The 27,959-nt window shown below is 36.9% G+C and overlaps 1 protein-coding gene across 2 annotated transcripts; it reads left to right on the top strand.

The window, feature by feature from the left end:
• Positions 1 to 32: 32 nt before the first annotated feature.
• On the top strand, positions 33 to 27,917 carry LOC109012217 (DNA-binding protein RHL1). Of its 2 annotated transcripts, XM_035685956.1 has the most exons (13): positions 33 to 581; positions 1,481 to 1,591; positions 13,560 to 13,646; positions 13,765 to 13,976; positions 14,601 to 14,716; positions 14,929 to 15,155; positions 17,523 to 17,562; positions 17,648 to 17,697; positions 17,845 to 17,890; positions 19,470 to 19,501; positions 26,102 to 26,143; positions 26,347 to 26,422; positions 27,674 to 27,917. In XM_035685956.1, exons 1-12 carry the CDS (start codon positions 252 to 254, stop codon positions 26,380 to 26,382), a joined length of 1,329 nt encoding a protein of 442 aa, XP_035541849.1. In that variant the 5' UTR covers positions 33 to 251; the 3' UTR covers positions 26,383 to 26,422; positions 27,674 to 27,917. The 2 variants fall into 2 exon arrangements, with proteins under 2 accessions (XP_035541849.1, XP_018849295.2); XM_018993750.2 differs by lacking the exon at positions 27,674 to 27,917 and having other exon boundaries at positions 26,347 to 26,620.
• The last annotated feature ends 42 nt before the right edge of the window (positions 27,918 to 27,959 follow it).

Here is a 27,959-nt window from a genome sequence, read left to right on the forward strand (position 1 = left end):
TATTTTACGAAATCTATGTGAATGCTCGAATAAATTATAAAATTAGTTTGAACTTTTGCTACAGCTTTCCAAATTGAAATTTGGATAGCAAACTTGTGATAATCTCTCTATTATCGCACATTAGGAATTTTCTTTCGAAAAGATTTCCGACCCGTCGTGAGAAAGGGATTTGGCGCATGCGAGCTGGCTGTAAATCTGGTATGCTCAGCTACTGCGAGTGAAGCGCAAGGAACCCTGCTGGTTCGTGGGGAATGGCGCGGGGCTCTTCATCATCATCGAAGAAGGAGGTGCGTGAGAGTAGTAGGCAGCTCGGTCCAGTTGTGACAGAGCGCAAGAGGCTCAAGAGACTAGCATTTGCCAACAACATACTCTCCGAGACTCCGGCCGAGGTCCACCAGCAGCTGAGCCCTTCAAAGGCCGTCATCAAACACCATGGCAAGGACATTCTCAAGAAATCCCAGAGGAAGAACAAGTTCCTATTCTCCTTCCCGGGCCTTCTCGCTCCCGTCGCAGGTGGTAAGATAGGCGAGCTCAAGGATTTGGGTACCAAGAACCCCGTTCTCTACCTCGATTTCCCTCAGGTTTTATGCTCTCTTTCTTCCTTTATCTGCTTGCCGATAAATTTTGCAGGAGAGAAGAATCTTCTTTTTTTTTTTTTGGGGAGGGCGTTGTGTTTTGCTTCTTTTTAGTATTTGCAAGATTACTTAAGAAGCGTTGAGATTTTTTGTTATCGAAGCAAGCGAGATTCTATATTTCAATTGAACTGAAAATTGATGGGCATAATTAACAAGATATTGGGTTGAGAACATGTTTTTTTAACTGTTTTTTAATGTTTTTTTAATAGGTAAACTAGCTATGTTTAGTTCTGAGAACATGTAGTAAAAGGTGAGAAATAAGAGCAATTGGGTTGCTGGCTATCACTAGCTATTTAATGTCCCCTCTTTGTACTTAGTCTATGTATCAAGAAAATGAAGATGGATTATCAGATTAATAAAAAATTATAATATCAGAACATTTATTATGTTAGGCGATATAATGGAGAGGTTCATGATCCGTATTGCAAATGTAGCTTGCCTTTTCTTTGCAACTAGTTCGAGGGTTTTGGTTGATAAGAAGATGAAGAAGAAAATGCAAAAAAGCAACCTGGAAGTTTCGGTTGATAAACTCAAATAGGTGTGGTTTCTTTACTTATATAAAAAAAAAGGTGTGGTTTCTAAGATTTTTCGTGTGCCTATCTCTATATCAATAAAATTTCTTCTTACTTATAAAAAGAAAAAGATTTTTCATGTCTTGTTTTTACTCTTGTCCTACAAGTCTGCTTACAAAAATTGCAATCATTTCTCTCTTTCTTTCTTTATGATTTTTCTGTTAAAGGTGGTTTATTGTTCTCATTGGTAGAATTTGCACACATGGTGTCAATTTGTCAACAGTAAATGCTATATGTACAAGATATATACTTATTTTTTGTGTGCCAATTCAGGGTCGAATGAAGTTTTTTGGGACTATTGTATATCCGACAAACAGATATTTGTCATTGCAATTCCCAAGAGGCGGGAAGAATGTGATGTGCGAGGATGTCTTTGATAATATGGTTAGTCCTATCGGTTTTGCTCAAATATCTTGAGTTACAATGATTTTTGTTGGCATTGATTGTTATGGTGTTGTTTTCAACCCTATGGGATTATTTTCTTTCTTCTTTGCATGCCTTTGATACACCCAGTCTCTTTAGGACTTTAAGATACTTGTCCTACATAGTTGCAGTGCCAATATGAAGGAGCATGAATTAATGTCTGACAACGTTGAGGCACTTATAAAAGATAAAGTCTGAAAGTAATAGGGCAAAAAATGGATTGACTAGAATTGAGAATGGTGCTATTTTTATAGATATACTTTAGATAATTTTATTTTTTTCAACAAGTAAATCAGGTAATTTTAACTTTTTAATTGGTGAGGAAAACCATTGTGTGTGTTTATTTATTTTTATTATGGAAGATTACAATGCTAAGGATGACACGCAATTGATAAATTTTTGTGATAAATTTAAGCTGTTTGAAGTTCAATATTTTCATTCTTTAAGCAGAAGGTCACTAGAGTTCCATTTAACTTGAGCTAGGCCAAAAGCAATAGTATAAAATTCCAATTCTCCAAAATTACACGCAAAGTTGTGATTTTATGGATTAGAAAGTGGTGAAGAAGTTAGATTTTTTTTGATCGGTAGAGAAGTTAAGAGTTTTTAATGGAGATTTTTGTTTTTTTTTTGGGGGGGGGGGGAGTAGAATGCCATATATTATTGATAAGTTGCTAGGGGCACAAGCCAAGTACACGAGGGGCATACAAAGGGGAACACTGAATATAAGGAATGTTAGGGAGCAAGAACTAGTAAACTCTGTAAAGGATTCAAAACAAGACTTGTTATGGACCGTAGTCCACTTATACAAGGATCTAAGCATGAAAGTTCTCAACTCTAGCAAAGTTCTTTTGCAATCCATGAAGTTTTGGGCTTACACTCCTTCCAAATCCTCCACATCCAGCACAAAGGCACCATTGTTCCAACATCTATGCTCATGACTCCACCCAACATACCTCATCTAGCTGCCATTACCTCAACCACTAAAAATGGCATCATCCATTCTATCCCAAGAAGTTGGAACTTGGAAGATTGCTACCGACAAGACCCTAGCCACTTCATAGGTGAAGCAACGGGTGATCAATGGTTTCCTTATTCTGCACTATACTCTTCTTGGGAAAGGAATGTATATCTTGGGGTGTGGGACATGATGAAGTGATCTAAACTCAAATTGTCTTCTTCTGGCATGAATTATTTGAATTTTGTTCTCATGTTCACCTCTCAACCTTAGTGAATACAGGAGGTCGAGGAGTGAAGTGATAGATTCCACTTCCCAATCCTACACCAATATGATGAAGTAGATACTACACTATGGTTTACCATTCGTAACCTGGAGAAAATCAACCACTTAGGCCTAACTGCGCAAGGCAATACCATAAAAAACTGGATAGGTTTCCTTCGAAAAATTCCCCATCCTTGATGAATGTTTTTCCACACCCTCATTTCGAATGGCCCATTGTCCAAATAGAGGTAAATCTAGAAGTTGACACAGGACCTGAAGCAATGTAATGAGCAAGTTTTTGGTAATGTGTCTCAGCAGAGGCGCTCTCTTGTGGAGGAGTTACAGGGTTTGGAAGGTGAGGAGGAGGCCAGAACTCTTTCTGAACTTGAAAAAACTCGAAAGAATCAGGTAGTGGCTGATCTTGAAAGATTAACCTTGATGGAGGAGATTTCATGGAGACAGAAATCAAGGGTGCTCTGGCTTAAGGAGGGGGATAAAGGCACGAAATTCTTCCATTGGATGGCCAACTCTCATAGGAGGAACAATGCTATTGATATATTGATGGTGGATGAGGCAGCTTCTTCGGATAAGTTGATAATTAATAATCACATTGAACAATATTATCAACAACTCTTATCTGAAGAACACAACTGGAGACCGAAAGTGGATGGTTTGTCTTTTTCCACACTAGACCAGCAGAGTGCAGGGTGGTTAGAGAGGCCTTTTACAGATGAGGAAGTGTGCAAGGTTATCAAAGGTATGGCAAGAGATAAGGCTCTTGGTCTGGACAGTTTTACTATGGGATTTTTTCAAGCTTGTTAGGAGGTAGTCAAGGAAGATATAATTAAAGTTTTTCATGAATTCCATACTAATGCTAGCTTCGAAAAGAGTCTCAATGCCACCTTCTTAGCCCTTATCCCTAAAAAGGTGGGGTCAAGGGAAGTGAGAGATTATCGCCCCATAAGTCTTGTGAATGTGGTGTACAAGATTCTTTCCAAAGTGTTAGCAAATAGATTGAGCTTGGTGGTGGAAAAACTAATCTCAAAACTACAAAATGCGTTTGTCAAAGGTAGACAAATTCTTGATTCGGTACTTATCGCAAATGAAATTTTGGATGGTCGATTGAAGTTTAGAGTACCCAGGCTACTTTGCAAGTTAGATATAGAAAAAGCGTATGATTATGTTTACTGGAAGTTCTTACTTTGCTTACTTGGTAGATGTGATTTTGGGGGGAATTGGCAAAAATGGGTAGAATTTTGCATCTCTTTAGTTCGTTTCTCTATCTTGGTAAATGGCACACCGGTGGGTTTCTTCAACTCATCTCGTGGCCTGAGACAGGGAGATCCGCTTTCTCCTATACTTTTCTTATTTGTCATGGAAGCACTCAGTAAGATGATTGAGGGTCTGGTGGACGGGGGGTTACTCCATGGCTTTGCGGTGGGGAATGGTGACCTCAACATTTCCCATTTGCTATTTGCTGACAACACGCTCATCTTTTGTGGTGCACACCTTGGCCAGGTTCAAGCCTTGAGAGCGTTACTCCTTTGTTTTGCTGCTGTATCCGGTTTGAGCATCAACCTTGCAAAGTCAGAATTAGTGCTAGTGGGGGTTGTCCTCGATGTGGAGATTTTAGCTACTACTTTGGGATGCAAGATATCTTCGCTTCCTATGAAGTATCTTGGCTTACCCTTGGGTGCTTCCTTCAAATCGGTGAGGATTTGGAATAATGTGATCGAAATGGTGGATAGCAGATTGGCCTCTTGGAAGAGGCTATATTTGTCGAAAGGTGGTAGGTTAACTTTGATCAAAAGCACTCTTTCAAACTTACCCACCTACTTTTTGTCTCTATTTCCACTTCCTACAAAGGTGGCTAACCGCATTGAGAAGTTACAAATGGACTTCTTATGGAGGGGATTGGGAGAAGAGTTCAAATTCTACCTGGTTAATTGGCCAACAGTTTGTACCCCAATGTCTGGGGGAGGTTTGGGGATTCACCACTTGTTGAAATTCAATCAAGCTCTGTTGGGTAAGTGGTTGTGGAGGTATCAACTGAACGAGAGGCCTTATGGAAGTCCGTTATAGATTCACAGTTCGGGGAAGCTTGGGGAGGATGATGCTCGAATGAGGCTCGAGGCACTCATGGAGTGGGGTTGTGGAAAAACATTCGGAGTCTTTAGGGGACCTTTCGAGGACATGAACATGTTGTTGTGGGTGAGGGTTCGCGGGTCCGCTTTTGGTTTGATAACTGGTGTGGTAACTATTGCCTACGAGATACCTTCCCTACTATATTTGCGCTCGCTAGAGAAAAGGAGGCATCGATCGCCGATCTTCTGGTCTTTTCAAATGGCACCCCGCAATGGAATATTGACTTCACTAGGGCAGCCCAAGATTGGGAGTTGGAGCCTATTACATAGTTCTTTGCGGTATTATATTCTGCAAGCATATCAGGGGGCACCGGAGACAAGATGCTTTGGAATCATTCTAAGAAAGGTATTTTCTCTGTCAGATCTTTTTACCAAAAGCTTACGAACCCCGGAAAGCCTATGTATCCATGGAAGAGCATTTGGCAGACGAAAGCCCCGTCAAAAGCAACCTTTTTTGTTTGGACAACATCGTTGGACAAGATTTTTACTACAGATAATTTGAGGAAACGACGGGTTATTGTCCTAGATTGGTGTTGTATGTGTAAGAAGCATGGAGAGTCAGTTGATCATTTGCTTTTACACTGTGAGGTGGCCAAGGGCATGTGAGATGATTTTTCTCAAGAGTTGGATTGTCTTGGGTTATGCCGTGTAGATTGGTGGATTTTCTCACAAGTTGGAGAGGACTATACGGCAATTCTCAGATAGCGGCAATTTGGAGGTTGGTACCAATATGTTTATGTTGGTGTATTTGGAGGGAGAGAAACACAAGAAGTTTCGAAGACTAGGAGAGAACACATGAAGAGCTAAAAGTTGTCTTTTTTAAATTATTGTTCTCATGGGCGGGGGCCATAGTTTGTAATGGACTTAGTATCCATGATCTTCTTCTTTCTTTTGTAACTTCTAACTAGGCATTTCTTCATGTATACTTCCTGTGTACTTGGGTTTTACCTATTTCTATGAATATAATATCTTTGATTACTTATCAAAAAAAAGAAGTTGACATTTGAAAGAATCAACACAAAACACTAAGGGTGAGTTTGGATCCCAAACTCATCTTAACTCATCATTACAACTTTTTCAAATTCCAATACAAAATATAATAAACAATTCAATTTTTTCAAATCCCAAAATAATAATAATATTAAAAAATAATATTCTAATAATATTTTATCATCTCAACTCAACTCAACTCAACTCACTTTAACATCCAAACACATCCTAAGAATAGGTCAAACGAAACCTAATCGTGATGCCTTTGGCCTTTCACTTGAATTTTGACACTAAGGAATCCAAAGGATCATAATCCTAACCTCTAACATGCAAATCACTTGACCTTAGTTGATAATATGCATGACTAGCAACAAAAATCAATTTGCTCAATAGATGACAATCGACTTGCACAAAAACCCTAGGACCCGAAACATAATCATGCTTGGCTTTGAAAAAAATGTCTAAATCCCTAAGTTGCATGCGTATATTCTTGAAACAATACATCCATACATCCCATATTCAAGTCTTGTCTTGATCCTAGCACCATATTCAACATATCAAAGCAATTCAAAACATCATAAAAACGTATCTCTTTGCATGTTCATCAAAACTCCAACTAAAATCCTAGTTATAAAGCTTTAAAAAGGCAACTCAAATCATGAATTAAAGCTTTATAAACAAGAGTTTATAAAATCAAACCATGGATTCAAGTTTCTAAAGCTAAAAGGACAAACTTAGTCAAACAATCCCATGGTTGAAGGTTTCAGTTTCTAACACCTTAGAGGAGCATGCAAATCTTTTTTTTAAAACCTCAAATGCCATAAATCCAACCAAAGATTTGTATAATCATCAAAACATCCCACCATAGAACCGAAATACTAAGGAGTACACAACATTTCATCACAAACTTCCAAGGCATACCAAACATACTCAAACCGTGAACCTTAACACCAAACTAACAACTTCCAACCTTCAAACTTTGAATAAAAATAACCAACATACTTTCAACAAACTCAAGACTCAAAGCATCATAAAAATAAAAAAGGTTGAAGTTAGAAAAATAATACTTACAAGCTTGAATGTCCAAACGAACTAAGCACCAAAAAACTCTCTGTCAATTCCTCACTTTCAGTTTGCTCTCAAGGAAGGAAAATGAAAAGCTCAAGTGTGAGGGAAAACGAAGAGAGGCATGAGGCTAAAGGGGAAGAGGTGAGGGCTGACTTTGAGTGACAAGTGATGGAATGGTTGCTTGTGAAAATGGTGGAGTTGATCGGCTGAAATGGGCTTGCTGAGTGAGAGTGTGTGAGTGAGGTGAGGTTGAGTGTTTGACTTGCAATTTTAAGTACCCTATTGGGCTGACCAAATGCTACAAAATCAGTCAAGGGAGTGGTCATTCCATGGGAGGAGGTTGCTTGTGTGAAGAGCCAAGGGGGTGGGGGGTCATTTGGCTGGAACCTTTTCCTCCAATTCGATTGGGCTCATTTGGGGTTTGGTTAGGGTTTCATTTAGGGTTTCAAGTTCAAACCCAATTTGGTTGGTCAAAGGAGGGTACCTTGGTGTAAGGGAGTGGACGAGGGTGTAAGAGAATGTACAAGAGGTGATGGTTGCTTGTAGGATGAGTTTAAACCAAGAGAGAAGCTTGCATGGTCAAAACCGAGTAGCATCCGTTTAGGGTTTGGGGTTTCGGTTCCCTCACAAGGATTTGGGGTTTCCAAACTCTCTTTGGTGGCTGACCATGGTTGTACTTTGGTGGTTGGAATAGTGTGATGGGTGTGAGGCCTTGTTTGGATTGTGAGATGATATGGGATGATATGTGAATAGTAGTGAAATAATTTGTGAATAGTAGTGAAATGTTTTAGTTAATATGTTTTATGGGTTTTGGAAAAAGAGAGAGAAAAAGTTGAATAAAAATATTATAAATTTAAAATATTATAGAATATAATTTTTGTTTCGAAAAAGCTAAATTGTTTTTTGTATTTTGTTTGGAAGTTTGGGAAAGTTGTAATGATTAGCTTATGTTTGTGTTTGTGGTGTTTGGATATTGAGATGAGATGAGATGACTTGAGAGTAGGCCTGTGCATAAAACTATGCTATCCGATCTGTCTGTGAAATTCGACCCGACCCGAACAGTAAAAGCGGTTTGAATTAACTTGCGGGTCGAACCCGCTGAAACCGACTACTCTCAAACCCTAGCTGCCATCCTTCCGCATTTCTCTCTGTCGTCAAAACCACTTGCAGTAGATTGAAGAAGAAAAACAGAGCATGCTTGCATCGACCGTGAGGAGCTCTGAATGAGTAATCAATCGATGACAACAAAAGCCCCATTGCCTTGGCCATCTAGTACTATTTCCACCATCATAAGATCCCATCCATCTAGAACTCTCCATTTGAACTGAACCAGAGAGTGCAGTAGCTAAACTGGCTATGGAGGCTGTTGTGGGACAGATAGTACTAGACTAGCTATGAATTTTATGAAATTGTGAATCGTGACTAAACCCAACCAGCCCACGAGGGAAACCCTCAGTACCAATGGTCTCCTCGTACAGGAGTTGTGTCGGCGTCACAATCTTCTGGAGAAAGAATGGCTCGCCGGTTGGTTGTGTAACGGCGAGAAAACGAGTTCTTCCAGCCATGAAATGCCGGAAATCAAGCAGGCCACGATACTCGGCATCCATTTCTAATATTCTCTGGGTTTGAGAGAGAGAGAGAGAGAGTTCTTGGCATCCACGATACGCTGCACAAAGGCTAGCTTCTCTGAATGGGTAATCAACGACGAAAGCCCCATTGCTCGTGCCAAAACGATCCGACGTCAAGTGCTCTTCAGCATTCTCTTTCTCCACGGTGAAATCGACGCCATCTCAATCTCGCTTTCTTGAGAATAAATTTCTTTCACTCAGCAAACTCGGGTCGGGTCGGGTCGGGTCAAGACGGTTTAATTCGACTTCACACCGGGTCTGGTCGGGTCGGTCCAAAACACAAGCCGGTTTTGTCGGGTTGCAGCCCTACTTGAGAGGACTTCATTATCCAAACCAAGCCAGAGAGCATGTAGGTTGATTTTCACTCCATTCACCTTACACATTTGTACTACACTGGACAAGTGTAAAGTGTGCTCCAAATGGAGGGTTGTGATGGTGCCATGTGTCCAATGAGATTCCCTAGTGATCCTAGCTGATTTGGACATCCTATATGGCGATGTGACGGCTATTTGGTGATGTGGCGTGCTAGGTGCCATGTGGCGCTCTCCAGTTGGCTTATTTTTCACTCGAAAAAACTCAACTTATTATTGCACCATAAAATCCCAAAAATTCATACGAGTCTAATGGTGCAATCCGTTTCGTCTAATTATGATCCTAAGTTCCTCAAAAAAATCAAGAAGGCAATCCATCCCCTTAGCGGATCATAATTCGACTATACTAATAGACTAAAACCTAATCAATTGTTTGATGCATGAAATCCTCCTAGATTTTCATGGCATTCCTAAAGTACAAAGAAATTACTTCTATCGAATTTCTTTTGGGGTGTTACATGCATCGTGGATGAGGGTGCTCTGTTTGCTGCATCTGTGTGAAAGTTTGTGGACTGGGTGCTGGATGTGTGTAGTGGCTGTTGGGGCTGCCGTGAGAGGTTGCCTCCTGTTTCTTTCATTGCACGAGGGAGGCCTGCAGCGCGCGCGCACACACACACACACAGAGCAAGTGGTTGACGTTAGAGCATTCTCATTGGCTTGATTAAATTCATCTTCAAAATTTAGCCAATATCACACTTTTTTACATTTACATATTCCATTTAAATTCAACCCCCGCATTGGATTATCCATTCACTCTCTATATAATAATAAAATATTATTAATTTAATAATTTTTTTATTTAATTTTTTTTATCACATTTTGTATCTCTACCAATTAAATGTTAATAATAATTATATTTTAATTAATATTAATATTAAAAAAAATCATATTTTCAAAAGTCATTTAATGCTAATAAAAAAAATATTTGATTAAATTCATTTAAAATTCTATCTAAATTTTTTAATTACAAATCAAATAGTATTTTTGCTTGGAGTGAGAAACTAATATTTTAATGTTTGTTTGGAGTGAGAAATTAGTATTTTAATGTTTGGTGAATCAATTGTGGTTCTCCATATTTGGTCAATCACTGTAGCAAAAGTCTAAACTATTTTAGATTTGCCAAATTCAATGTGGGATGCTTTTGATATCAATTATGTAAATTTTAACCAATCTCCTCATTTGGCCAAGCCAATGAGGATGCTCTTAGGCAGCAACAAGCCAATTGTGGTTGTTGATTTGGTTTGCATGTGCAGTAGCCCTAGAGAAGAAGGAATACACACACACACACACACACACATATATATAGCGGTTTGCATGCAGATGGTTTGTGCTTGGGTTGGATCTCACATTTGTGTCAAACTTCATGGGTTTTGGGTCTAATTTATAGGCTTAACACATGGGTTCTAGGGTATTTCCTTGGGTAGTTGATCTAGTCATGGGCTTGCTTGTGGACTTTCAAAGGCACCCTTGGGGCCTTGGGCTTAATAAACAAATTGGGCCATTTAACGGTCCTAACCCAATTCTTGGGCTTCCCTATATTTTTTTAGATCAAGTTGAATTAAAAGCACTTGGAAAAGCATTTGGAGGGTGAAGGTACCTACTAAGGTAGTGTTTTTCAGTTGGGTGGTTGCTCTAGGGAAAGTATTGACCACAGATAACCTTAGAAAACGTGGTTTGTGTATAGCTGATTGGTGTGTCATGTGCAATAAGCATGGTGAATCTGTAAATCACCTTTTTTTACATTGTGAGGTGGCAAAGTATTTGTGGAATGAGGTTATTGGTCGGACAGGTTTATATTGGGTGATGCCTAAGGAAGTTGTGGATTATCTTGCATGTTGGCGTGGTTTTGAGGCAAGGAAATGTGTAGCTGCCAGATGGAGAATGATTCGTTTGTGTTTAATGTGGTGTCCATGGCTGGAAATGAATGAGAGATGTTTTGAAGACAAGGAGTGTGCTTTTGAAGATCTTCGGAATTTTTTCTTTTCTACTTTGAGTTTGTGGGCTAAGATCTTTGTTAGGAATGATGATAATGTACTGAATCTGTTTTTGTTTTAGTTTTCCTGTTTTCTAGAGCGTAGTAGGTATTTCGTTTGTATACATCCTGTGTTCTTGTGCTGTACCTATTCTTGGTAATAAAATTTCTTATTAATTAGAAAAAAAAAAAAAAAATTCTAATGGGCTGGGTTTGAGTCCAAAGTAAGCCCAACTCATCCAATAGATACTTTTGGGCTCTTAAATAATTTATTGGGCCTAATACCAAATAAAATAGGGCCCACTTGCTCCCTAAATATTCAATGGGCTTTAATCCAATTGTTGGGCCCAATAAAAATCATTAACCTATCGCAATAGAATTTGGGCCCATGGTCTATTAAAAATTACCCAATAAGTCTTAATTGGGCTTACATAAAATATTGGCCCATTAATATCATCCTAAATCATCCACTAGACCTCAATGGGCCTTGAAACCATCCTAAATAAATTATAGCTCGTGGGCTTTTCAGTATGGCCCATAAAACCTAATTTAGGCCCAATACAATTACCCATATTCTGACTTTAGAGATATTGGACTGGGTCGTTACAGCTTGCTTTGGGTAGATTAGCAGGAGACAAAAACTAAGAACTACTTGGATTAAAGAAATTGATGACAAATACTAAGGTTTACCACCATTTGGCCAGTTTGCAAAAGAGGTTTAATTTGTTGAGGTTATTGAGATTGATGGGAATCATTTTAGAGAAGAGGGAGAGATGAAAGATGTGATTGTGTAGTTTCTTATGGGGATTGACATCCTCTGTTTGATTACTTGTCATTTGCCAGTATCCACGTGTGGGATCGTAGTTGATTGGAGGGTTGATGTAAGGGGAGAGAAGCTTGCTTTCCTTGATTATTTTGGTCCTATGAAATTGGAGCTATAAAGATTAGATATCACATACCCCTAAGTTTAGCTCAGTGTTTTAAAGTTCCTGGTGAAGGTGTTGGCAGGCAGGTTAAAGAATGTAATGGAAGAATTGATTTCTGATACTCAAAATGCTGGGGGGTGTTTAATTATGGACTTGGTCTTGATTGCTAGTGAGTGCTTGGGAGGTAGGTTAGGCAGTAGAATTCAATAGTTACATGCAAGCTGGGTATTGAGAAAGCTTATGATCATTACAATTGGATGTCTAGTTACTTATAAAAAAAAAAACAATTGGATGTCTAGTTTGTATGTTGGGTATATATTACTTATAAAAAAAAAAAATGTTGGGTATATATGGTTTTGGAGTTAAATGGTGATGTTGGGTCCAACAATGTATTACCTTGTCAGGATTGTCAGATCTAGCAGTGCATTACCTCACTTGGACTTTCTGTCTTATTAAATGGAAGGCTTCTTGATTTTTGTATGCTTAAAGGCCAATGACAGGGAGCTCCTTTGTCTTTTATTCTGTTCATTCTACTGATGTAAATTCCTGGTAGGATTTTAGTTGGGGTAGTGCAGAGGATGTATTTTAGGCTTGTTGGCAGAGGACCGACAAAAGAGTTGGTTATCTCTCATTTATTGTTTGATGTTGATACATTCTATTTGTGATGCTGAGTCTACAAATAAAGCATATTAGGTGTATTATCTTGCATGTCATGGTTGTCTGGTTTCAAACTAAATTAGTTGCGCTCCGTCATGATGCAAGGGAAAAATTTTAATTTTAATTCTATTTTATTTGTTAATTTTGTTTATAATCTGATCGTGAAGTAATTGAAAGTGATTTTTTTATTACTAATTTTAATGAATTATATATAGACGAGAGAAGAAAAATTGTTATAGATGAAAGAATACAAAGCGCTCTTGACTTTTAAAATTTAAGAAAATTTTTACCCAGTCAAAAACAAATTCAAGGAACTTTCAAGTTATTTTAAATTTGTAATTATTTAACATATGAATGGATGGCATGGCTCAACAGCAACAGGGTTGTTGTTTTGAAAATAATATGTTGTAGATTTCTGGACAATTGAGATTGGCTTAGTTGGTAATGTTGTTGGAGTTGAAGATGTGGCTGTTGAAGTTCAGCCCATACACTGAATCCAATGCTTTGGGGTGACGATTTTATTTTAAGCCATACAGAATTTACTTGTATGGTATAGAATATAGTATGGCAAAATAATAATCCTTACATAACTTGCAGCTTGCAAGTAATACACTACATAATCCATGAGTTATATTCTGATATATTTGTCAGGTTAATTGAACGGGTCTGTGCGTAAAAAATCTGTACCATATGTATATAATGGTTTAAGGCAATTGTTACTTTATTGTGGTTGTCAATCGGATGCGAAACCATTTGGTGGTCTCTTCCAGGGCAGCACTTTTGACAGCCCTGCATGTCTTTAATCTGAAAACATTTTACATTCTTCCCTTCCTTCTTCCTCATGTTCTTTCCTGGGTTACAAGACATTATTTGTGCCCCTTTATGATTATCCCTATGAGTGCGTTTCAAACTCCCCTTTGAACCGAGCCTCAGCAGTAACTTTTGATACTGCAGATTGTATTTTCAGAAGCATGGTGGATTGGGAGAAAAGATGAGAACCCCGAAGAAGCTCGACTTAATTTTCCTAAAGAACTGGATGAGGTTAGTTTCCCTCAATACAAGTTGCTCACTAGTTGAAGTGCATATTTTGTATTTGTTTGAATTTCGGGGTAGTTATGTCCCTTCATGATCCATGTATTCAATGTCCATTATTTTTCAGGGACAACTCATTGAATATGACTTTAAAGGTGGTGCAGGTGCTGCATCTACAAATCAGCCTAGTTTACATAAAACAGAGATTAGACTTGTTGAAGAACAGTCTCCTAAAGTTGAGTTTGAAGTTGATTTATCAGATGGTGAAAACATGTTGAAAGATTTTACAGAAGAGACTCCAGTTCGACATTCAGAGAGAACTGCTGGGAGAACTTTTAAGTATTAGCTTCGCTGTCTTATTTTGCTTGATATAAATTGTTATCCTAACACAAAGGTGTGATTAGCTGTGAATAAAGTTATCATGTTGTCTCTTTGCTTGAGTGGTAAAGGGATAGGAAGAGGTTGTGGTATATCTTAGGTTATAGTGTTAACAATCAGAAAACTTGAGTGTAAGCTCGTATTTTTTAGGCTTATTGATTGTACATGGTTCCCGGGAAAAAGAAAAGAGGAAAAATTTTGTTGATGGTTAAAAAAGAAGTGCTGTTTCTGAACTTATCATATGTTGACATAGGCATGGTCAGTGATTTCACCGGATGGAATGTCGAGAGATTGTCACGCATCCATCAGATACAAGATCTATAAACTACGTTATTATTGTTTGTGGTTCCTTTCATGATGGCTCCCTATTCCCTCTGAATTTCTGACAAGATAATAAAGCTTTCAGATCACCTCAAAGACACCAAAATTTGAAACTGTCATTCATTTGCTGACGCTTCTGCTCATGTTTTAGCCAAATATGTTAAATATTTCATTGATTAAGCTTTGATTCCTATTCGGTTTTTGTTAATCCTGTCTTCTAAAATTTCAATAGTTCCATTTACCTCTAACCCATTTATTGGTCAGTTTTGCAGAATCTTCTTCCGGGGAGGATTCTGTTGAATGCAATGATGATGTATCATCATCAGAAGAGAAGAAAGTAGTGGAAGTTGATTCTTCAACCACAAATTGTACTGCTGGAAATATCCTGCTCATATTATCTTGATTAGTTAATGTTTTTTACAAGCAATAAACTTCAATAAACTTTGCACAAGGTAAAATTAATATTCAAGGGTTGCTAAACATATCTGGAAGCCAGCTGCACTAGAACATTGACTTTTTTCCTCTTTACATTTTAATTACATAACCATTCCATTCAACTGCAATACTTTGATTCCCTTAAATTTGTAACTACAGACTGAAAATCTCAGCAATGTAAATATTGACATTGACTATAAGGATGCTGTAGAAAGAACTCAAATTCCTGAACAGGATGAAGGCGACGTTGTGTTGGTGTCCAAGTTGAAAAGGCAGTCTCACACTGCCACTCCAGGGACTGAATCTAAGGGAATGTCTCACACTAGTGATGGTTCACTTGTTCAGGCTACTATATCCACATTGTTTAAGAAAGTGGAAGGGAAGGTAAGGCCTTTTAACTTTATTTTAACAACTTAAAGTGCAAAGTAGTTGTCAAATAACTTTGTTTCATTATCTTCTAATTTTGGCCAGAACTCGATTGTGTTGTTGAGGTGCTATAGTACTTCTAATATATGGTTTTTTCGTTGGTGCTTACATTTCTGCACCTTCACTCTTTCTTAATATATGATTCAATATCATTCCCTATTATCTACATCCATTGAATATTAGTAAAGCCCATGTTTTTTTCCTGAAGTCTAACAAACAGATCCCTTTTTTTTTTTTTCTCTATTTTTTTCCTCTTCTTCTTATAATAGAGAAGTTATCTTTATCTTTCATTGCATCTAAGCATAGTACTTGCTTGATTCCATCTCTTTATGATGGTGGTATTACTTTTTCTTGTTCTTGAAACACTTGTAGGATTATGCCTCTAGTTAAATAAAAAGTGTTAAGGAATATTAGTACAAGGAAAACATTATTGTAATCAATATCAGGTCAACTGTATTGATTGTTCAGACTATATAATAGAATACCGAGGGGGAAGGAGTTATCTTTTTTGTTTCCAAGTTGCATTCTTAACATGGTATCAAAGCAAGGTTCTCTGGTTTAGCTTTAGCTTTTTTCTGGCCCAAGCCCTTCCTCCACATTTCTAAGCTTATTTCTCTATTGACACCAATTCTAACCTACCCAGGGGTCATTTCCTGTCGATTGACACCAATTCTAACCCCCTTGGTGCAGTGCAATTGCTTTGATTGCTTTCAACCAAACAAACAAAAAACAATTCTGCTCTTTTTATTCATTTTGCTTCCACGTTTTTCCTTGTTCTTTCTGCTTCCTTCTCCATTCTCAGAAGTGCAATTTAATCCTTCAGCATTGTAGAGTTATAATTTTTTTTTTCTTTACATTCAACTTCATTGAGATTTTTGCACTAAGTTCGATCAGAGTACAGGACATTTCTTTTAACCATGCCCGCGGTTCTGAAAACAGTGTGAAATGGAAAAACTTCCACTATGATATTCATATTAACTCGTTCAGATAACATCCAGACAATCTGGTTGGGATGCAATGAGATTTCATTAATAGTTCCACCATACAACTTGTTCAAATGCGGTATCACTTTCTCAGAGTTAATTTTCTATGCCAACTACTGATGAGTAAGGACCTTAATATCATTGTTTCCATCTCTCTCCTATTATCAAATGTAGAAACTCTCCTTTCTTGTATAAAGACTGTTGATGGCTGTAGAGATGATATTGGTATTTTTTTGTGAATTGTTTGCCAATTTTTGCTTTTTCTAACCCATGCTTGAGTGATGATCTCTGCAATCTAATACGCCCCCCTTATCTCCAAAGAAGATGAAATGGGTGCTTGTTCAAAATGATCTTAATAAAATGGGCTCTATGAAGTCCCCATAGTCAAAGATGATGCAGTTAAATTATACAAGGCTTTTTTCTTTTTTTTTCTGTTTCAGTTTTTGAATTTACTTTAGAAGGACTTGTGTTTTGCTGTGCTTTTTTCTGTGCAAGCTAAATTGCTTTATGAGCAATTAGGGTTTCGATGCAGTTTATGTTTTGATGAAATCCATTAGCTAAGTTTGAACTTTGAGCTTTTGAAAAATTCAAAGCAAGACATTTGGGAAAATCTAATGGAACTTAAAATTATAGTTTCAATGTTCAGTATGCAAACTGTAATTATCATCTTTGTTACTTCATTTTTTTTCTACTTTGTTAGGAAAGGGATTTATGTAAGTTTATCAAACTCGAATAAATTTAACCTTGTTACTAAGAATCTTTTATGGATAGACCCTATTGGTGAGCCTTTCTGAAGCTCACAGTGGCCTCAATGTTACTGATGTTGACATGCTATTACTGGGGCTTATCCTTGTATAATATATTCTAGATGGCCAAATTCATTATCCATGCATGCCTGCTACAATTGAATTGTTACTTGGGTAAGTTATGAGGAGCCTTGTTTTTAAACCACATAGTAGGTTCACCTTTTCATGCCTGCTTTCGTCTGAAGTTGCCTGTGGAGTTCTTTATTTATTTTTCCCCTGCCTTATAATAGTAGAATGGTACCAACTAGCTTTAGCTCAAACAGACCTTCATCTGTGCTTATGAGTAGGGTGGATTATAAGGTTGTGAGCCTCTCTAGGTGGGTGCAACTTATCAAAAAAAGAAAAAAAAAGAAAAAAGAAGGCAGAATATTGCTCCATGGACATCAAATTTGCCTATCATCTTGCCCGGTGATATGTAGTTTCCTGCATTTATTCCATTACAGGTCATATTGTTAAAATAAACTCGAGCTATACTGCTAAGTACACTGGAACTAACTGTTATTCCCAGATTCTGAATAGAACTTTTCAATTTTCAGATAGCACCAAGAAATCCAAGGAAATCTCCATCTCCAAGAGGTTGCTAATTTCCCAATTTATTTTCCTTTAATGAGATTGTTGGGATTAGGAGACTCAGAAAAAAAAACCTATTGATGTTTTCCAGTTTCTGGCCAGAAGTCGAGGAGTACTGAGTCAAAAAGGAGCAGAAATGAGGTGAGAACTCTGTGCCCTGTTTTTTTCTTTTGAAGTTTGAAGACAGCGATCTATTAGCGATTGTGCTGCTTTATGAGGGATAGTTATAAGATCCAGGTAAGTGTGTAAGCTGAACAAAGTTACGAGCATTACATGTTGTTCTTGCAGGATGGACCTAGAAAAAAGGCAAAAGTTATCAGGGCAAAAGATGCTGGTGATTCTCTCTCTCTCTCTCTCTCTCTCTCTCTCTCCCTGTCACTAGCACCTCTTAATATTCCCATGCTGTTGCCTACTATATGTTTAATTTATTGATACTTCAAAATCTTTCAATATATTTTATGAGGGAATCAAGATTTAGAAGCTAATTTGTATACCGTGATGGAAGAATACTTTTTTCCTTTAAGTGAGTCCCAAAAGTAGCAACAAGCCCCTAGTAGATGGAGGTCGTAAGAAATTCACCAATTAATAGGAACCCTGTAAATTAAGGTGTTAAAAATATCTGAAGCTCTGGAGTAAAATAACCCCTTCTATCTTTAACAAGATCAAGAATGGCACTACACTTCCATCTTCAAGTTCTATAAATGTATAGATTTATGCCTATGTTGTTGTTGGGATGTAACTTTGATACTATTTGACAACTTAATATTTGAATATTAACCCTTTTTTGTTGGTATGCAATCTTATTTTATTGGAGATATTAACTATCATGTGACTACTAAAAATTCTTGATATCTATTTTGTTATGGATTATTGGTCTGGATGTTGATAATGAAACTTTATCATGAATCTAATTGTAATTTGTGAATGATTTATATAGTTGTCCCTAAATTATATGTGAAATTATGTTAATTGGGTCAAAATAAATTTACAGGTAAGCTCAACCTATTTGTATGAAACGGGTTAACTCAACTCGAGTTGATTATTAAGTGGGTTATATGGGTCGCCTTACGTCACCCGTTGTTTATATGGGTCATGTTAGGGTTTTGGGATCTTACCCATTTAATTAAATAGGTCATGTTTAGGTTTTAACCCATATGGTCAAATACTCATGACTTAACATGACACGAACTCGACTCATGAACATGAATTGCTTATAGGTTTCTTGACTCTAACTATATATAAAAACTATATAGTTTCTGCTATAGAGAAAGTTTATGCCTAAATTTCTTATCTTTCCACTTGAGTTCCTGATGTTTGTAATCTGAATTTGATCTCTTAATTTTTGATTGAGCTGTTATCATATATGTTTGTATTTTATAGATTTTGGCATAAAACTTTTCTTTGTTGCTTGTGTGTTGGATTTTGATCCGCACTTTATAGACAAACTTGGGATCTACGATCTCAGGTAATATTGGTTCATGATCATGGGATCCCTTTGTTATTCCTCTTTTTAGAAAAGCAGGAAATTTGGTCGGTTTAGTAGTTCTTTTCATTGTTGTGGATGGTAATAATAGCAGGAGCATACTACTTTTGTTTTATCAGGCCTCTCTACCTTCTGTGGGTCTTCATTTTTCACAATTTAATATAAGATGTATGAATGGCTTGTAATAAAATTTGTTTAAAGATAGTTCAGCCTTTCTAGTTGTGTAAATTGCATAAAATTATTATTATTTTAATTAAAAGGCAGTCCTTTCTGGAAATCCACACATCTATGCATGTGTGTGTGTGTATTGATGCTTCACTCCTAAACATATGCATTGTTTATGTCATTTTACTTGTGAAAATAAATCATTACAAAATGTGAATATAAATGTCATTGGCAAACTTACGTATCAGCATTCCTGTGTTTGCAGGGGGAAGAGCCATGGCAAAGAAAAAAGATGAGGTATTTTGTTTTAGTTTTAGTTCATTTGTGTTCTTTGCATATTTCTATCGTCTCATCATACCAACTGATAAAAAAATCATTTATCCCTACCATGATAAGTTATTTCTCTCTCCTCATAATATCTTATCATGTACTAGGTGAAACGACTCTAGCTACTAATGGTTCTTTATGTTGGCAAAATGAATTTAAATGCCAATCAATAAGAGAGCTTTTAGAAATAATTATATGTGCTGAATATGAATTGATCATTCTGCCTAGTAATTGAGGTTATTTCTTGTTGCTTTCAAATCATTGATCAATAATTCGTAGGACAGAGAGGTCAAGGATGTGGCTCTTGGAATAAAAGCACAATGGATGAAGTGGAGAAGTGCATCAGGAGAATTGTATGACCATAGATTACCTTGAAAAGAAAATACAATAGGATTGCTTTGAGACCAGCTATGCTGTATGGTACAAACTTCATTGTTTAAGAAAGATGTTCATAAAATTAATAAAATTAGAGTAGCCAAAACGAGAATGTTATAATTGATGAGTGAGAATACTAGGAAAACTTGATATTAGGAATGAAGTCATCATTCAAAGGTAGGGCAGCCACTATCGAGGTAAAGATGACGAAAACTTGCTTAAGATGGTTAGTCTTGTGCATGAAACTGTTAATGCACTACTGAATCGGAGTGATTTAATGTAAGTTGAGGGGTAAACATAGGTAGGGGGAAGCGTAGAATAATATCAGTAGATGTAATGAAAATGATTTGTTAGGGTGGCAACCGTGTTGTTTCGAAAATTATTTTCTCAAGCCTTTATTTTAACACACCTGTCCACCGTCCAGCTGGAGTAAAGTGACCAAAAAGCCCAGGTAAAAAGAATTGAAAGGCATGAGCTCTGATATCCTTCCCTTGACCTCCTTCCCCCTTTGCACTGACCTCTGCTTCCCTTCCCCCCTCTCCCTTCCCCGTTTCTTGCCTGCACCAACCTAATGACTTTCCTCTTCTAGCCGGCGTTTCTCTGCTTCCCATGAGGAAACGAATTGAAAGCCAGTCACATGTTAAGCTCAAGCACTACAATTAGACAAAGTTCTATCTTTTAGCATCAAAAGACCAGAAAAGGAGGGATTTGATAGTGTGAATCAAAGGGTGCCATTACGCCAGATTTGAAAAGAGAATGGCCCATTCGAAGTCAAGGCTAGGAGAAGAATGGATTCTAACATCTAATGGGTGCTTTTCACTTGGCCATTAATTGAAAGAAACCCAACCAGTTGAATTAAAGGCTGGGAGAGGAAGGGAAATTCGTTAATAGGTGCCACTGACTCATTTGGCCATGGCACGAGAGAGCATGTTGCAGAAAGCACAGAAAATTATGTCAAATGCTGTGGGACGGTGGAAGCTGGAGGAGACAAAGGCTGTGGGACAGTGGAAGCTGGAATTGACAAATGCTGTGGGATGAAACCCTAGATTGCAGTGTTAGAAATTGGTTCACGGTGAAGAGGGCTCGAGTGTTTTATGTTTCTATTGGTTTTATTTAGCTAAATTCCACATCAGCCCCCACACTGGCTGGTGTGGCCTGTGTGGTAAACTAAGGGCTACTCCCTAGCAGCTCTGGTGTTATTTTGGTTAGGATGTAGTGGAAAATAATACGTGGCTGACCTTGATTGGCCAATGGACATAGTTGGGTACAATAATTTTTTTTTGATAGGTAAAAAAGAAAAGGATTAAACTATATATAGTTTATTAAACGAAATGCTTGGTTCGCAAAAGAATTATAAAAAAATTACTTTACAAACTAACATGACTTCATGTGATATGCTAGATTGTAAGTAGTTGGGTACAATTATAATAGCAAGAAGTTTCTGAATGTCTGATTTGGGGATAGACTTTTGAATAAAAGACAACTATAGAAGCTATATTTTCTTTCTGCAGACAATTGTATTGTCACCATAGATTTGTTAGGGTGGTGCCTAAGGTGGCATTCTTTGAACCTTCTTTTCCACAATCTGATCAACTGTCAGAGCATTGGCAGTGATGTATGCAAATGCAAATGCAAATGCAAAATCACATGTTTTGGAGATTGCCTTTGCCATTCAAGAAAAACTCCCACATTGGATTATGCATCTTTGAGCCAAAATAATAACAAAATATATATATATATTTTTTTTATTATTAATTTTTTTTCCTAAAATTAATTTTTTTTAATATATTTTGCAAGTAGCACCCACTACAGAAGATCTTCAAATATACACCAATTGTGCTGTCTTAAAATTGATCATCAATAAATATACACCAATTTCATCAACAAATACTAACCTGTACTGCCAACACTCTGTATCATCAACTTAATACAAATTTTATATATCAAAATCAACTTAGTACAAATTCTAGAAAGTTGATTTTAATACAAATTCATCAACTTAATACAAATTCCAGAAAGTTGTCTGCAATACATATTTCATGTATCAAAATCAATTCCATTCCATTATATTACATGAATATGTATGTGATACAAAAAATTCCATCAATTGGTCAAAGAGCAAATAGCAACCGGCAACCAACCACCAGCAGCCAGCTTCCAACCAGCAACCAGCTTCGAAGCAGCAACCAACCAGCAACAATAAAACTCCTCCAGCAACCAACCAGCAACCACTATCCCCACCAGCAACTCCAACAAGTCCAGTACAACAAAAAATCAGGAAGTGCAGTACAAAAAACAATACTCAGCCGACCCACAAGCAAGTCAAAAAATGTCACCACACAGTCAAAAACAAATACAAAATCACCCACATTACATGAATGTACCAGCAAGTTCACCACCAATCAAAATAAACCAAAACCAAGCATATTGCTATGTATGAGATATGGCCTTATTCCTTTGCTTCTCAATGATTTCCATTAGAAGATTATGAAAATACTCTTGCTGCACAGAATTCATGGAATCAATAGCCAATTTCATAATTTCCATATTAGTTTTCCTCTTCTTAAGAGCTATTAAGTCAGATCTATCATTTTCAGCCTTAATTTCCATATCAAGTTTTCTCTTCCTAATAAGTACTAACTCAGATCTATCATTGTCAGCCCTTTTTTTTTTTGTATAAAGTAATAGATAAAATTTTATAGATGAGAATGAAATAGGCATAGCTCGTGTACACTGGAGGTATATAAAAGAACACCTAAATACATTCTATGAGCGATAAATTAAAGACAAAAAGTCATGCACATTGTTCCCATCTAGTACAATAGCTGAAAACCAAAGCATTAAAGTGTGTACAAAGAAATTCTGCATTTCCGCCATTGTGTGCTCCTTGTCTTCAAAACAACGTTAATTCCTTTTTGACCAAATGCACCACATGATGTACAATATGATCATCTTCCACACTGCCGCCACTTGGTGACAACCTTGAATCATTTTCCAATAGCCCAATAAATCCACCACCCTCGATGGCATGACCCAAGCAATATCAGCCCTTCTAAAGATCTTATCCCACATCACCCTTGCCGCCTCACAGTGCAATAAGAGGTGATCATTGTCAGGCTTGATTATTGCTTCTTTTCTCTCCATCATATAAGTCTTCCTATCTTCACTCATGTGCCTTAAGGCCTCATTAGACTCATTAACTTGTCTTTCCTTATATTTTCTTTGTTTCTCTTTTTTTTTAGCCTTATTGCTCGGGGGTCTCTCACCATTCACGGGCACATTTTCCATGTCTTCCTCTAATCGTATTGAGTTTGGAGTATTACCTGAACGTGACACATTATCTTTTCTTATGAGTTCCATGTGCGCTTGCCATTTCGATTGGTGTCTCGAAAGATTCCAACAATGTTCCATATTGAAGTTGGTTTTTTGGGTCTCTCGGTACAAAATTTTTGCCTTATCAATCTGCAAAATAGTTCCACAATCTGTACGCTCTATCATTACAAATACTTAATAATTACAACAATAAAACATTGAAAAAAACATTATACCTTGTCTAGCTCGGTCGCACCGCTTTGATGCATTCCTTCAACTTAAGCTATGGAACCACAAAATTTATTTACGCATTTTTGAATGCTTGACCACCAATTGGTCAAAGAGGGTACACAGACTATTCTGGACTATTAGGACTTTTATAGGTGTTGTAGTAATCATAAATTCTACTCCACAATTGTGTGGAGGTTTGGTCAATCTCCTGTATGGAGTCTATACTAATGTTAAGCCAAGCTGAAACGAGGAGAGTATCTTCCTCTATAGTAAATGATACACCCCACTGGGATCTTTGTTTAGGTGCCCTTGTTTCCCTTAGGGGTTGTTTGGCTTGGACATAAACATTTTCACTATCCATAGGGGGGTTGTTAATACCACCCTCACCACTTTCCAACAGTGTGGTGAAGAAGGGATCCTCATCAATTAAAGTGTTCATCCTTCAACAAAATATTGAAGGAAAAAATGTTACTAAACAGTTCAGAAATATATGCTGCCTCATTATCAAGATGAAGCATATGAAATCGTAAAATCACATGCTTACTCATAGTCCAATGTTGTTTGTAACATTATATTACTCATAGTCATGTTGCCAATTAAAACAACAAATTATAATAGAGGATTAGCAAAACAAACAGCAAATTACAACCAAACAGCTTCCAAACAGCAAATGAAAAACCCCAATTCAAAACAGAGGACCAAGTAAAACAGAAGATTAGAAACAGCCACACAGCAAGTCCAAACCAATTAAAACAGGCCAAACAATTTCCAAACAGTAGAGGACCCAAAATCAATGGTACACAGCAAGTCCAAGTCCAAACCATTTAAAAACAGCCACACAGCAAGTCCAAGCCAATTAAAACGGGCCAAACGGCTTCCTATTGAGGCATTTACACGTGGCTTCAATTATTTTATAATGATTATTTTTGTTAGATTAATTCTTCATAAGTCAAATACACTCAATCCAAGCTTTAGATGCATCAAGTCCTCCTAAAGGGTTGTTTTAAATTTAACTAAACCTCAAAGCATAAAACATTATAGATAGGAAGTCTAAGTGCACATTATAAGCAATTTAGAACCAATTAAGGAGACAGCTCGGCTCATTAGAGTACAACAATATTCATATCCCAAGTTGTTAAGAAAAGGCTAAAAAGCAAGTAGGCCACAATAAATGATAATGTAATACAATTAAAGTTGGAATACTCTAACCTATTTGTCCTCGAAATCAAATCTTTTATGGGGATGTTCCTTATGATTCTGTTCCCTATGGTGGAACATGACACCTTTAGAGAGAGATTATACAAATTTCAAGTTCACTCATCAGAATGTTGTGATATTCAATCAAAGGTGTCAATTAGGTCACTTTTAAGTGATATTTGGGGTTAGTGACTGTGTCAAGGGGATATTGAAAAGCAAGACTGAAGTTTATACAACAATAATACATTTAATATACATATCCCAAGCATCCAACAATTCAGATTATACATCCAACAATGACTGAAGTTTTTACTAATTATTCAATTTAATATACAAACCTAATCTAAAAGCAAGAACAGAAAATCGAAACCTAATCTAGATTAAGCAAAACCAGAGGACAAAGCAATAAAATACCACCCTCTTGCTCCTACATGTTTACAAAAATCAGAGGACCCATTTTCAAAAATCAGAAAATCAAAACCCTAAATTCATCCCAAAAATCAGTTCAGAAATCAAAACCCTAATCTAGATTAAGCAAAGCATCCAAACAACAATTACAACAAGCTGAAATCTATGAAATAAAAATCCCTAGGCAAAACAGAGAGAGAGAGTTTCATTTACGCAAGCTAATCGATAGAGAAAACACCAAGCAAGTGCAGCGGCAGTGGTGATGAATAGCGACGCGGTGGAGGAAGTGTAGTGTCCTTGTGGGAGACCGAATCCCTGGAAATCATCACATGATCAAGAGTTTTGGGAGGGAGAAATACGGAACCTTCACTCAGCCCCAAAGAGAGAGAATGAAGAAATAGAGAATAGAGGGAGAAAATCATTCCTGAACCGTTGTGAGATCCGTCGAGAGCTGGTGCTGTTCCGTCGAGAGAGGGAGCTGCGTGGGTTTTTGAGAGAGAAAGGGTTCTATCAAGTGTCGAGGGAGAAGATGAAAGTTGAGGGTTGAGAGGAAAAATAATCCCATTGTGTTGAGAGAGAGAGAGAGAGAGAGAGAAGTAATAAAATAAAATTTCAAAAGTGAACAGTCCATCTGCAAAGATGTAGTAGTATTGTTCATAGCAAAGAAAATATTTACATATGCATAATCCAATGTAGTAAATTTAATGGTCTACCTAGCTAAATGTGTTTGCATTTGCATATAGATACACCAATGCCAATGCTCTCAGCTTTGGTTTTGGTGTTTGATGTGTCTGGCTTTTCTTGGTCATTACTCAAGTCTATAATTTAGTTTCTGGAGTGTTGGTGTAAAGCAGCTAGTAAATTAAGGAAGACAGATCCTTCTATATTTAACGATTTGGCTTCTATACTTGTAATCATGGGCTTATGAGTCATGATGGGTTTCATAGATTCTTTTATATTTGGCTTTCGGTTCAACCTTTCTAATGATAAGAGTGAAATCCCCGAATGTCATTGAAAGGTAACTAACATCTTATGTAAACCATGCAGATTGAAGATGATGATATTGAACAATTCTCGAGCTCTTCACAGGTGATTTCTCGACGAACTAAAATATATATCTAAATTGCATTTGCAAATTTTTCAGTTTCAGGACACGGTGATAAACAAGTCATCGTATATTTCTTTGTTATCATTGGTGAATTGATGATATAATGTTATTTGAAGCCAGCTTATGATTGAATTATATTTGATGTGTTGATCTTGCTAATTACTTTTATGATCATCTTGTTAAGGATGGCCATGGAAGTGATGATGATTGGGCTGCCTAAGATTCTTATCTCACATTCAGGAAATTCCAAACTAGTTCAGGCAAGTGATGTATATTACTTACCTTTCTGATGCCTATATGTAAGAATTGTGTTTTAAGGCGATTTCAGATTAAATAATGGGAACTTTGATGGAAGCTTTTGTCATACAACCCATCAGTTGTTTTGAATGCCGTCTTCGGCATTTTTAGTTGGAGCGAAAATATGAGCAATCAAAATGAAGGCTGGGGAAATTGTTTTGAAGAGAGAAACATGACTTCAAATGATATCTGTCTATTTCTCTTTTGGAAAATTTAGAAACAGTCCCATTTGTTTACACTTCAAAACATGGTGTCTGGATTTGACTTCTTAGTCCGTAGGTATGTGTGGTTTGTTAAAAAAGGTCTTTCTTTGTTATGCATGACATGCCATTTCTTCAAATCATGTTTAGACGGTATGTCGTTTATTATCTCAGAAAATAAGAAATACTTTCAATCTATCTCATCTCATCATTACAAGTTTATCAAATTTTCATACAAATTATAATAAACAATTCAACTTTTTCAAATTTTAAAATAATATTTTAATAATATTTTATTCAACTCATCTAAAACCATCCTATCTCATTTCATCTCACTATCTAAATGAGCCCGTGAAAATCTCATCTTATCTCACATCTTTCACTTTCGTGAAAATCTCCCAAAGGCATTCCCCCTTTTTATATATTTTTTTGAAATGAAACTTCTCATTAATAAGAACATATCAATTACAGTGTTTATCAAACAAGACATTACTTGAGATAAACCCAAGACTCTCCTCGATCATTACAATCTCATTGCTATAATTAAAATTAAACTTAGCTAGTTGGTGTGCAACACCATTTCCTGCTCTCGGTACACATGCAACCTTCCAATCTTCTTGTCTTCTCTTAAGTAGTTCTTTAATATCATCCACTATTTGCCCAAACCATAGCCAATTATCTTCTTTGCTATTGATTGCCTTCACAACACTTTATGCATCACCTTCAAATATTACATTGTGTAAGTTAAGTTCAAGGTACAAAACCATTGCTCTAAATAATGCCAATCATTCAACTAGCATTGGTTTGGAGTTAAAACTCTTTTTAGCAAGGAGTGTAACCAGAACTTCTCCTTCATAGTCCCGAGAACTATAACTCCAATACCCATTTCCTTAGCATATTCGTGTAGTGCAGCATCCTAATTGGCCTAAATGTAACCTTCTATGGTGTTTTCCAAGTTCTAGTTGTTGGAACTAATCCCTCCTTGCTGACCTTCTCGCCTTCTCACTTGTGCAGTCTTAAACTCTTCCATCAGCTGATTAGTTCCAAAGGCATTCCCTTTGAGCACCTTGCCGTGTGCCTTTTTTGTTAAGAAGTCGTCCAGACACTTATTCGAACCCTCATTGAATGAAGTTTTGTTTGTCAAAGACCCAATTTATGTTTGTAGCAAAAGTTCAGAAAGCTGTGTTCAGACGAAGGTTTAGGTAAAGACGTGGCATTAAATGATTAGAAAATTATTTAACAAGTTTTTATGTATCTATTAATTATTCGATGTCATAATAAGGAATATCAAGAGAATGAT

Source organism: Juglans regia, chromosome 15 (assembly GCF_001411555.2).
Source record: "Juglans regia cultivar Chandler chromosome 15, Walnut 2.0, whole genome shotgun sequence".
Taxonomy (NCBI): Eukaryota; Viridiplantae; Streptophyta; class Magnoliopsida; order Fagales; family Juglandaceae; genus Juglans; species Juglans regia.